We start from the raw sequence: 11674 nt of genomic DNA on the forward strand, positions 1-11674 counted from the left end.
TCTGAAAGGGGCTGAGACGAGAGGGAAAATCCAGATCCAGGCGTGAGGTCGTTACCGGTAGGTCAGAGGTCCAAAGCCAAAACCAGACAGGGAGAATCCAAAGGGCTAGGTCCAGATGGGCGAGGCAAGGTCGGTAACGAGAGATCAGAGTCCAGAGAAGTATCAGGCAGGGAGCAGACAAGAGACGGTGGTCATGGAACAGGCAAGGGTCGAGATCAGGCATGAATGAGAGTAGTACGCTGGACATTTACTTGCAACAAGGCTTTCAATAATCTGGCACTGAGGTGTGTGAGCTGTGGGTACTTATAGTGACAGGAACAGGTGAGACAGATGAAGCTGATTACGTGGGCATGGCAACATGGGTGTGGCTTGAACTGTGGGACTATGGAAAGTTAAGTGGCTGTGGCAAGAGGCGTGGCAGGAACAGATGGAGCTGTGACACACAGGCAGATTAGATTTAGCAAATATTTGAATCACTGGTAAGTTTTGGCTTTGACGTGGTCTACATGTGTCTTTTTTATCCGGGCCTTGTTGGATTCATTGTGCCGAGAGGCTGGTAGTCCGGATTATTCATTAAAGAATCTTGTTCTGGTTTTATCTGTTCATTGTGCCATTTAAATTCGAGCGGAATGTTGTTCAGATCCTTCTTATACGCCTGTTAGGGAGCAGTGTCGTTTATCTGTCTCTAAATCGATAACTCTTTAACATAGAAACATCAAACTGCACAGCTGGACACCTCATGAGTCAAAGATGATCCCTATTGATTTTAAGGTCAAAGGGTCAAAGGTCAAGGTCACATTTGACCCCTTTGCGAAACCTTTGTCCCTGCTCTAAAGCTGTAATCGTGTCAAACTGCACAGCTGGATACGTCACCCAGCTGGGATGATCCCTATTGATTTCAAGGTCAACAGGTTAAAGGTCAAGGTCAGAAGTGACCCCTATGTGAAAACCTCGTCTTTGCTTCCTTCCTGTGTTACTCACATCCGAGTACCACAGGAAATCGAAGCCGTCTGTTACGCTCACCGGCGGGTGTGTTCCGTGCGGTCGGCTCTAGTTTCACGTTTCCTGTCTTCATTTGACTCCAGAGCTGCGCATGCAGGAGATGGTGTCCATGGGGATCGGAAGCAAACCTTTCATGGACATCAAGCCGAGTGAGGCAGCCATTAGTGACAGAGCCATAGACTACATCATGAAGGGGACAGGTGAGCTGCTCTTTTGCAGGTTTCTTTTCCTTTATTTCTGCCTTTTTAAAGCTGTTTTCATCATTAAAATCATTCAAATCCATTCCCGGAACTCGGCTCTCGTCTGTTTGGTTAAACTGTGGTGCCTAAAAGAAGATGATTGAAGCAGGAGGCCTGTTTCTCCCTCTCTGCAGAGCCCCGGACGAGGGCATCCATCGCGGTGCCGTCGTTCGAGCACTGCGCCACCTTCAAGCGGCCGCACTCCACCATCTCCAACAGCAGCACCTCCTCCTCCAGCAGCCAGTCGTCCTCCTCCCTGCTGGGCTCGCTCAATCTCCACCTGTACTCCTCGCCCTCCCACCCGCACGCTCACCCCTACCCGGCGGGCAGCGTCGCCTCCTTCTCCCAGTGGCCCTACGACTGCATCGAGGAGGACGAGTTGGAGCAGGACGCCGTGGGCGGCCGGCCCTCCATGAGTGAGTGGAGCCGCCACGAAACGTCGCCTCAGAGGGTCGTAAACCAAGAAGGAGCTCGAACTGAGTTGTCAAAGCTAAAAGAAGCAGAACGCTAGCTAAAAGCTAAAGTAGGAAGCTGGTAGCTAAGAGTTAGAAGTGGCAAAAGACTAGCTGCACATATCTAACAGCTAGCAAAAAGCTAGAAATAGCAACAAACTATCTAAAAGCAAAAAGTAGCAAAAGGCTGGCTAGAAGCTAAAGTAGCAAAAGAGTAGCTTTAAGTTGAAAAAAGGTATCTAAAAGTAACCAAATGATAAATAAAAGTATCAAAAGACTAACTAGAAGTTAAAAGAAGTAGTTAGAAGCTTCTATTTAGCAAAGAGTTGGATTAAATGTAAAAGTAGCTAAAATCTAAAATCTGAAGACAAAAATGGAACAAATGTGCTGAAGCAGGTTTCAAAGAGCACAATGTTTCGAAATGGAGTTTATTTTTAAATGAAGTTGAAGATTAAAAATAAATAAACACAAGTTACAAAAACCGAAAGCCCCAGCAGCCGTCTCCTGAACGAGCTGAATGCTAATGCTAATGCTAAACTGCTTAGATGGTTATATTAGTTGTTACAGAGCGACTCCCCTCAGGACCCGGGGCTCAGAGGTTGGTTAGTTTCTGCTTTGACCACCAGGTGGTGCTGTCACCTCGCTCAGGAGCAGAGAGACGAACGGCTCGTTTGTCTCAGTGTCTGTCCGTCTCTGCTGATGTCTCAGTATTTGTCTCTGTGTCCATCCCTGTTGATGTCTCCGCTGCTGTGTCCTCTCTCTGTTTTGCGTCAGTAACTGAGAGCTCGGAGACGTCCTCCCAGTTCCCCTCCACTGAGAGCATGACGGGCCCCGACCATGCCACCACCGCCGCCGCCGCCGCCACCATCATGGACTCCTTCAGCAACGGCAACGAGTCGTCCTCCTTCCTCTGCTCCTCCACGCCTCCCTCCTCCGGCTCCTCTCCCTCCTTCCTCCGTAAAGACGGAGACCTGCAGCCGCAGGGCGCCAACTTCATCACGGCGGTGAGTCCTCCGCAGGTTTTCTGCGAGCGTTTCTTCTGATTTTTTTCTCTTCCGACTCGGCTCCTTCGTCGCCTTTTTGTCCTCGTGTCTTCGCGTTTGTTCGGTGAGCAGCGAAAACCCGTCTCTGAAACTGCGAGCTGCAGCCTGCTCACGGAGCCATCTTTGTTTCTGAGTCGTCAGGTCTAAAGGACACGTCGGGGCTCCTCCCCTCACGGTTCGCTCCGTTTCCACGGCGGCGTCACTTCAGCTGCATTAGAACTTCTTTTAACTCCACAAACCTGGAGGAGTTTCTGCGTTAAAAGCATCTGTGTGTCGTTCTTCTTCGCCTGTTTGTTCTGAAGGCCATGAAGGCGGCACAGGAAGACAGATGAAGCTCATCGGGGTCTTTTTGTGGCGCCGTCTCTCGCCTCTGGAAGCTGTTTCTGTCTTTACATATGTAGACAAACGTCAGCTGAAGCTGAAAAAAAAAATCATAGATTATAAAAACCCTGAATGTTTCTGCTAATAGCAGCCGGGTCTCGAGCTGATTTTCATGCTTTTATTTCCTGGAATGAAGCAGAGGAAGTATTTTCTGTCGACATACAAGAGTTCTCTCGTCGAGGATCTAAAAGCGACTTCTTTAGACATCCTTGTGATTCTCACGTTATCTGTTCGAGTTTCAGCTGCTCTCGTCACTTCAGGTTTTCTCACCACTTCTTCTTCTTCTTCTTCCCTCGTCGCCGTCGTCAAAATGTCAGATGGAAAAGAGAACATTTCTTTCTTTCTAACCATATTAAAGGAAAAATGTGCAGTTTAGCTTTTTTGAAGGCATCAGAGATAAAACTACAAATTTAAGTTTCTTGTAACAAACCACCTAATTGTTAGTATTTGAATATAAGAACCAAATTTTGTTTTTAATCATTTTATTTTAATCATCCAGCAAAAACAGGTCATTGATTACAGGGATAACAGCAAATGTGGCATTTTTTCCTCCCCCTTCCCCTCACCATTCATCCCCACCACAATGTGAATAATGAAAAACAACAACAATAATAATACAGCTAAAAGATTAAAAGCATCAAAACTCAGGAAAGACAGTATAATTTAAAAAATGTGGATAACATTCAAACAAGCATTCAGATAAGTGTGTAAGTTAGGGTACGGATATCTGACACTATCAGTGTCAGTGGTTAGAACTACTGTAGCCACATACACGTCAAAATTAGTTTTTGTGTGATTTTCCGGTTTAAGGGAGGGCATCCAGTCACTCAAAATGTTATAGTCAAGGGGCCCAAGTTTTATAAAATGTTTGGATCGAACCTCCAACGCAAAATTTGATCTTCTCCAGCTTCAGGAATTGTTGTTATATTAAAAGTTATTATTTATTTAGTTTTTTTATTTTTTACACATTTATTTATTCTTAGGTTATTTCTTTTCTGTCTCTCTCTTGGGATTTATTTCATTGTGAAGACAAGTTTTGTAAGAAATCTTTTCATTTATGATTTGTGAATATGTTAACTGATTTTCACATCTGTACGTTAAGCTGAAAACATCTATAAATAAAGGTATAAAAAAAATAAATCCTATAATGTACAACATTAAAGTGTCTCTTTTCATATATTTAAAAAAAAATCCTGTTTTGAAAAAAGTTACAAGCAGGACATCAAAAACCTGTTTCTGAGCAGCTCTCAGTGGTAAAATATAAACCTATAATTAATCTGTTTTAATCTGGTTTTCTGTTATCTTTTTTTTTTCTGATGTGAAATGAGTTTTACTTGATTTTATCCGGTTTATTTCCTTCTCCGGGGCTTGCCTTGCTGTTACTCAAGCTGTGCTGTTTTATTGTTATTTTTTTCTTGCAAAATGTGCAAAAACGTATTTATTAAAGCGCCTCTTAACTTTTTTTTTTTCTCTGTTTTGTCTGCAGCTGTGAAGATCCAAACGGCAAGCAGGCTGAAATAAAGAGGAGTCCAGATTTGAAGCACAAAAAACTTTATTGGATGAAAGTCGACGGTCAAAATGCATTTCATGATAATCTATGATAAAGCCGACACATGACAGCATATCTGTGCTGTCATGATGGTACATTTGTACATTTTTTTTTCATCAGTCAGTCGTGTGTTTATATTGTAGATGTATTTTACAGATGTTGAAAAAAGAAAACAAAAATTAGCAAACAAAGAGCAGAACGGTTCAGAAGGTGAGACACCTGTCCTGCCGAGTGAATTTGTACAGATAAATAAAATGTTTTAAACACGGCCGCGGGTGTGTTTCAGTTCGGCTCAGAGAAGCTCTTCTTTTTTTTTATTACTTTTGGATTTTTTTTGTACGAGAAGCTGAAAACAAGTTGCAGATATTTCCACTGATAAAGTGTGAACGTAAAACCACACACAAACACGCACACACTAAACACAATGTTATTTGTAAAAAAAGAAAAAAAGAGTGAAAGAGCTGCAAAATGAGACCAAATAGTGGTGTGACATGAACTGTGGTTTTTTTTGGGGTTTTTTTGCCTTCATATGAAAGGAACTGACTCTTGTTTACCGCAGCTCTTGCGTTTGCAGTCCATGTGAAAAAGCACCAGAAGCAGAGCGCAGCCCCCCGGTGAGGTGTGTGTGTGTGTGTGTGAGTGTGTGGTGGGGTGGGGGGTGCTCCAGCACAGGTAGCAGAAAGCCACACGCTGAAGCAACAAACATGTCTGCTCTAGTTCTCCTGAGCGCGCGGCTCTCCGCCCATTCGCAGTCGCCCTTAAGTTTCCCACAAGCAGCGCTTCCAGCAGTTTGATCAGGGGCTCTTTGCTGGTTTCTCTTTAAAGAACCAGAAGCAGAGAACCGCCGAGAGGAACGCCTCGAGCGCCAGCACGCACAGCTGCAATACTTCCATCTGCAAAAGGAAGAGCTTTAAATTGATGTGATTTTACACGTTTACGTTAATGCAGTGGTCTCCAATCCTGGTCCTGGAGGGCCACCATCCTGCATGTTTTACTTGTTTCTCTGCTCCAACACACCTGGTTTTAATCAATGGGTGATTAACAGGCTTCTGCAGAACATGAAGAGGTCATTTAGCCACTGAATCAGGTGTGTTGGAGCAGGGAAACAAGGAAAAACATGCAGGATAGTGGCTCTCCAGGACCAGGGTAGGACACCCCTAGCTGTCAAAATACGTGAATTTTTTTCAATTTTTTTTTTTTTTTTTTATGGTTTTGAATTTTAACAATTTAAATGTTTGGAGGTTAACGCAACTCAAATTCATCGGGGTTTTTGTAAAGAACTGTGCTGGCAAACAGAAAATATTCCTCACTTTTGTTTACAATTTGCAATTGTTGGCAACAAAACCTAACTGCTCAAATTACACTTTTGTAAGTGAATGGTGCCTTTTTAGTGTGTTATATATCACAAAAGACATATGTATAAATTTCAAATCAAAAACAAAAAATCATGTATTTTGGCAGCTTTTATGGCTACTATACAACTTGCCTATAAGACTACTACTAAATAAAATTCTCCATAAAGTATAGTTAATTTACTTTTATTCTTTGCAAAAAGAAAAAAAGTCTTACTTTATAAAACACACGGTCTCCTGAGGTGAACCGAGCCAGGTCAACACTTATCAGAATCGCTCCGATAATGGCCACGATGATGCAGGCACAGTTCATGGTAAAAGACACCTGGGACAAAAATCACCTGGTTATTGTTCAGAAGAATTTCACCGTCAGTCAGTAATGTGTAAATTGTAGAATCGCGCCGGAAGTAACAGCTGTCGTTTTGTGGAAGTAGGGTACCGATGGTGCTGTCTCCGCAGGGGGTAAGACATACGGACTGACGGAGCGCCGCGCCTTAAGGGTCCTTCAGATCACAACCGGAGGTGACCTGAACTCCTACCCTGTGGTACCCCACGCCACGATGCCAGGAGAACCATGTGTGTGTCATTTACATGGTTAGTGCTCCACCCTCGGCGCTGCCATGGTAAAGCAAAACCACGATGGACTGGGCCTCGTCTTTGATGGACTTAAATGAGTTTTTGTGTTAGTAATAAATCCAATTTGTGCATTGTTGACGTTCTGGACCAGGGGTAGGCAACCCTGGTCCTCAAGTGTCACTATCCTGCATGTGTTACTTGTTTCTCTGCTCCAACACACCTGATTCAGTGGCTAAATCACCTCTTCATGTTCTGCAGAAGCCTGTTAATCATCCATTGATTAAAACCAGGTGTGTTGGAGCAGAGAAACAAGTAAAACATGCAGGATGGTGGCCCTCGAGGACCAGAGTTGCCTGGGTCCTCAGGGGTTCTGGATGTGACATTGCAGAGGGAGGATTATGTGCCGGTACTCAAGATGTCTTTCGCCCTCGGAGCACATCGAGCGCCGCTCAAGGAGACGAAGAGCTCTGGGGATCTCCATCCCCTTTGGTGTGATCTGTCTTTGGGGGGGTGAGAACCCCAAAGCACCCACTGGTTCCACTATCTCTGTAACATCTCACGAGCGCCCGCTCTGACACAAACCCACCGTATGATCCCGTTCAGGTGATTAAGATAAATGACTTTAAGTTGTCAGACTGACATCAGGACACACTCACCATTAGTAATTTTGGGTTTTTGAACAACAGATTGGAAACAAGTCCAGCGATGATGTACTGCAGAAATAAAAAAAAAGCAAACAAACATATTAGACCTTTTGTTTAGTGTAGAGTTTTTTTTTTAATGACTCACTTCAGTTTAATGTGAAACTTACAAGTCCTCCGGTGAAATATGAAACTCTGAACATGGTGCAGAGGGAGACATTTATGTTCTGCGTCACGGCGAAAAGAATTCCCACTCCGACGCTGAAGATGCCGCTCATCACCTGCAAAGACTGACAAGAAGACAAATACTGGCATAAAATACGGCAATAAATCTTTGAATCTGCAACGGGTTGGAAGGAAGATGGAAACAAAACTGAGAGTTTGAGCCTCTGTTTGTGGTGTAAATCGGGCGTGACTCTTTGTTTCTTGAGTCATTTTTGAATTCCAACAGAGCAATAAGTTTGAGGTTTTAGTAAAAAATTTGCGAAGAACAAAACCACATTAAGTTAATCAGCTGCAGGTTAAAGAGAGACAACAGTGTGAAAATACTCAGCAATCAATGTGCAAAAAGCAACCCCGACGTGTCGTATCCGTTTTACACATTATTTATAAAAACAAGTCGTCATCAGCGAAGAACAGGAGCTCATTATCTCTGTGGCTATATTTAAAAATACTACCTTAAAATAGGAAACAGTAGAACAGCCAGTTTCTGTAAAATTATTTTTTTTCAAGCAACGGTCGAGGAAGATGTCTGTCACGTTAAAGAGCTTCCTGGGAGATAAATCTGCAGAGATCTGAGAGATTAAACAGAAAAACTGCACAGATGGAGGGTTCCTGGTTACAAATAATAATAATAATAATAATAATAATAATAATAGAAGGAAAAGGATGTCAATATTCCTCTGAAAATGTTTAAAGTAAAAAAAAAATGTTGATTTCTGAAGGTTTCATTGTGTAATTTTTACAAATTATTTTTAAAGCTGTTAGAGCTCTCAAACAACCCATTTTTTTAGCGTTTTTGATTTGAGTTTTTATGCTTCCAACACGATTTCTGCATCATTAAATGATTCTTTAGGGGTTAATGTAACTCAAACTTACCTGGGGTTTCGTAAAAATTGCGTTTAGAAAACGGCAAACGAGCCTCGCCTTTGTTTACGACTTGTAATTGTTGGCAACAACACATGACTCCGCTGATTTTGCACATTTATTACAAATTACACAATAGACTTTTGATAGTGAATGATGCATAATCACTGGTTAATTTTAATCACACGATACACGTATACAAAAATTTACAAAGAGTTGAAAATTTGTGTATTTTGATCTAATATGGCTTTAAAGCAACAAGACAAATTAGTTTACACAACATGTTGGAATCACTTGATTAGAAGAGTTTACAGTACTTCACCTAATGTGTTTAATTATGTTGCAGTCCGTAAGGGGAGGAAAGTTTAGGCTTTAAAAGCCGTTGGACGTGTTCACAGATTTGTCTCATTTTACCGGAGAGGTAAAACCTCTAACATAGTTTAACAACTTTATCCCCCTGTTGATCAACCTCTGATGTTCTCAGCCTTTTAAAATTATTTTATAAAGGCATAACGCGCAAAGATTACAATATTTTACTTGTACCGTATTTTTATAGAAGCGCCACTTCAGTGGTTTCCGGTTCAAACGTTTCAGAGCTCATGAGTACTATGACGCCGGTTTTAACAGAAACAACTGTTCAGCCTTTACAGGTGAACAAAAGTGGATAAGTTTGAATAACTCTAGACACTTTCCTGAAATGAAGCATGAACTCATCCACCTGTCAGGTTTCCACATTGAAATCATCACACGTTTTGGTGAATTTTAAAAAGGTTTTCTAAACTGTGAGACTCCCGCCTCCCGCCCGCTCTGTTTGTGGAGTAGAATACGACGGCATCATCTGCATAAGTTTGAACATCCTTAAAAAAAATCTTTATTAATATACAAGCAAAACAACAACAACACAAAAAAGGCCCAAAAATAGAACCTTGTGGAACGCCCGCTTTGCAGTTTTGAAAAGTTGTTTTCATCCCGTTAACTACTTTTGTTTGTTTTTAGATATAAACTGAACTCGTAGCACATTTACATTTAAGAGTTAAATACAAGTAAGCTTAGTTGGTTGTGTCGGAGGCCATTTTAAGTTTAAACATCCTGCTCTGGCATCATGTAAAGACCTTTTTAATATTTTGTAAAAACCAAAAAGGCAATTCTGTTAAATATCCCGGACAAAATGCTAAACTGATATGAGTGAAAAAAGCATCTTTTTCTCCAAAAAAACTTCTTTCTCTGCTGCTAAACTTTTAATAACTTTGCTGGCATGGATTTCTTTCCAAATAAATTTGGAAAGAAAAATACTTATATAGATGCTTATTTTGTATTTTTTTACATCTTGTAACTTCTCAGAGTACATTTGTGTGGAACAAAAAGGGTTTAGTATGTTTAAATATTTAGTTTATGTTTACTTTGTGCTCTATAAAGCTGCAGCACGAACAAATACATGCATGCATGCATGCATGCATATATATATATATATATATATATATATATATATATATATATATATTTATGTTTAAAAGAAGTACCTAAATCAGTAGTACAGACCTAATTCTGAAGAACTGCAGCGGTAAAGAGGTAAGTGAAACTTAAGTTTTTACACTTCATGAAGGCGACGCAACACCTAAACAGAGCACTTCCTGTTACTGCTGCCCAGAGCTTTGTGCTCATTTTTTTTCACTTGTTTATATCTCTAATCTTTTTGGAACATCTGACATGAACTAGTTTTAAGTCATTTAAAAAAAAAAAGTCGAATGTGATGTCTTGTTTTAATGAGTAAGAGCTCAATTAAAGCACTGCTGCCAACGTAAAAGTCTGCATTTCTAAAAGGCGTAAAAACAGCTGGAATGAAACTGGGATGCATGTTGCCCGCCGCCTTGCGCGCCCAGGTTTGTTAAGGTCGGAAGACGCCCCTGGGACGACTCTCAGCTACTACCACGCCAACCTGTAAGCTCAATATCTGTGAAGCTGAGCCGAGCCGGAGCCGTTTGCTGAATCATTTAACTTTCAATCAGATAAGAGTTTGGTTAAAATTAGCCCTCTGGTTCATGAGATGTTCCGGAAACAGAAAAAAATTAATTAATTTGTGTTTTTTTTAGTGTGGCTGTGGTGCCATAAAACAGCTCATTCCAGTGCAGAAAGTCTGATCTGTGTGTCCTCGTCCTAAAAAAAACAAAAAACAGAACAAAAGCCGACTCTTAAGTGGAACTGAAAACAAAAAAAGCCACCAGAACTTGATGTGGGTCTGATTTATCGTCAATAATAGAAACGTGATCAATCGGATGGGAAGAACAGCCCCTTTTAACCCTGCTGGGTTTCAGGGGGGGTTAATCCCCAAACAGAGCTGAATGTTTGTGTCGGTTTAATCTGAAGCTCATTAAAAACTGTGTTTCTGTGCCGCGGTCGCCTCTGAAGCCAGAGCAGAGCGGGCGATCGGTGTGGAGATGTTTGACTTCAGGTAGATTCTAGAGAGAGGCATCGCTCCTACTCGACAGCCGTGTCCTGCGGCGGCGGAGCCCTCTTACCCCCAACATGGCCGGTTGCTTCTGCAGCAGGCTGTGCAGCGGCCCTTGTTCCGCCGGCAGCATCTCCGAGGCCTGATAGTACCGAGGAGGAGGAGGCGCTTCTCTTCGCCCGGGTCTCAGGGGCTCTTGGTCCTCGTGGATCCTCATGTCGACGTCGGCGGAGGCCATGGCGCTTCTCTGACCTGAGAGGACACAATCCCACCATTTGAGCTCTGACCTGCTCGGCGGCGTCAACCATTAAAAAGTACTCGAAACGCTGACATCCCCTGCACATTTTTTGTTTTGCCACATGTGGTGGACATGATGAACCTCTTTGCAAAGTTTAATACCAACGAATAAGAGCAAAGTGTACCAATACCTATCATTGTTTTTCTTCTCGCAGTTAAAGTCCACTAAATCATTCTCCTTGCGTAACGGCAACTACAGAAGACTACAGAGCTTGAATATGTCACACATAAACTGCACAGAAAACCTGCAACCTACGCTGAAGCGATCGCCGTTCAGCCTCTGAACGGGTTCACCGGAGGCATTTTTGAGGTTCAGGTTCGAGTGTTTTAGTCAGGATCTCTTACCCCGTTCAGCTCGAGCCGTCTCTTTTTCGCACTCTGCCTAAAACAAGAGCGCCGCTCTTTCGACTCGGGTTTCCACTTCCCTAAAAGACTCTGACAGATGAGGTCACCGCACTCTTCGACTTCCTCAGCCCTCACAAATGTCTCCTCGGCCTCATTACCCTCAGACATCAGTGACTTTTTGTTTTTTTTTTCATGAAGGTTTGCTTCACATAACCCCGTGCAGGTGGGAGCTTTTTGCATTGAACTGCGTGAATAAGGTGGGGGT

At 42.4% G+C, this 11674-nt stretch overlaps 2 protein-coding genes across 9 annotated transcripts in view; one reads left to right on the forward strand and one right to left on the reverse strand.

Moving 5' to 3' along the window:
• The window catches only part of zgc:158766 (uncharacterized protein LOC100009641 homolog), a 33763-nt gene extending 28829 nt beyond the window's left edge, over nucleotides 1–4934 (forward strand). For all 5 annotated transcript variants that reach the window (XM_037980155.1, XM_037980153.1, XM_037980154.1 and 2 more), the window contains exons 20-23: nucleotides 1086–1202; nucleotides 1376–1657; nucleotides 2468–2697; nucleotides 4604–4934. In XM_037980155.1, coding sequence (XP_037836083.1) covers nucleotides 1086–1202; nucleotides 1376–1657; nucleotides 2468–2697; nucleotides 4604–4609 — 635 coding nt within the window. In that variant the 3' untranslated portion in view covers nucleotides 4610–4934. The remainder of the gene's footprint in view (nucleotides 1–1085; nucleotides 1203–1375; nucleotides 1658–2467; nucleotides 2698–4603) is intronic.
• si:ch211-269k10.4 (uncharacterized protein LOC100150242 homolog) overlaps nucleotides 4873–11674 on the reverse strand; it is an 11191-nt gene continuing 4389 nt past the window's right edge. The window contains exons 1-6 of one of the 4 annotated variants that reach the window (XM_025008107.2): nucleotides 11321–11603; nucleotides 10838–11019; nucleotides 7406–7525; nucleotides 7251–7307; nucleotides 6236–6343; nucleotides 4873–5574 (exon numbers count right to left, since the gene is read on the reverse strand). In XM_025008107.2, the coding sequence (XP_024863875.1) occupies nucleotides 5461–5574; nucleotides 6236–6343; nucleotides 7251–7307; nucleotides 7406–7525; nucleotides 10838–11005 (567 nt within the window). In that variant the 5' untranslated portion in view covers nucleotides 11006–11019; nucleotides 11321–11603 and the 3' untranslated portion in view covers nucleotides 4873–5460. Of the gene's footprint in view, nucleotides 5575–6235; nucleotides 6344–7250; nucleotides 7308–7405; nucleotides 7526–10837; nucleotides 11020–11320; nucleotides 11604–11674 lie in introns of those variants that run through there. The other 3 variants (XM_025008106.2, XM_037980156.1, XM_025008105.2) reach the window with 3 other exon arrangements.

Source organism: Kryptolebias marmoratus, linkage group LG16, assembly GCF_001649575.2.
Source record: "Kryptolebias marmoratus isolate JLee-2015 linkage group LG16, ASM164957v2, whole genome shotgun sequence".
In the NCBI taxonomy this organism is placed as follows: domain Eukaryota; kingdom Metazoa; phylum Chordata; class Actinopteri; order Cyprinodontiformes; family Rivulidae; genus Kryptolebias; species Kryptolebias marmoratus.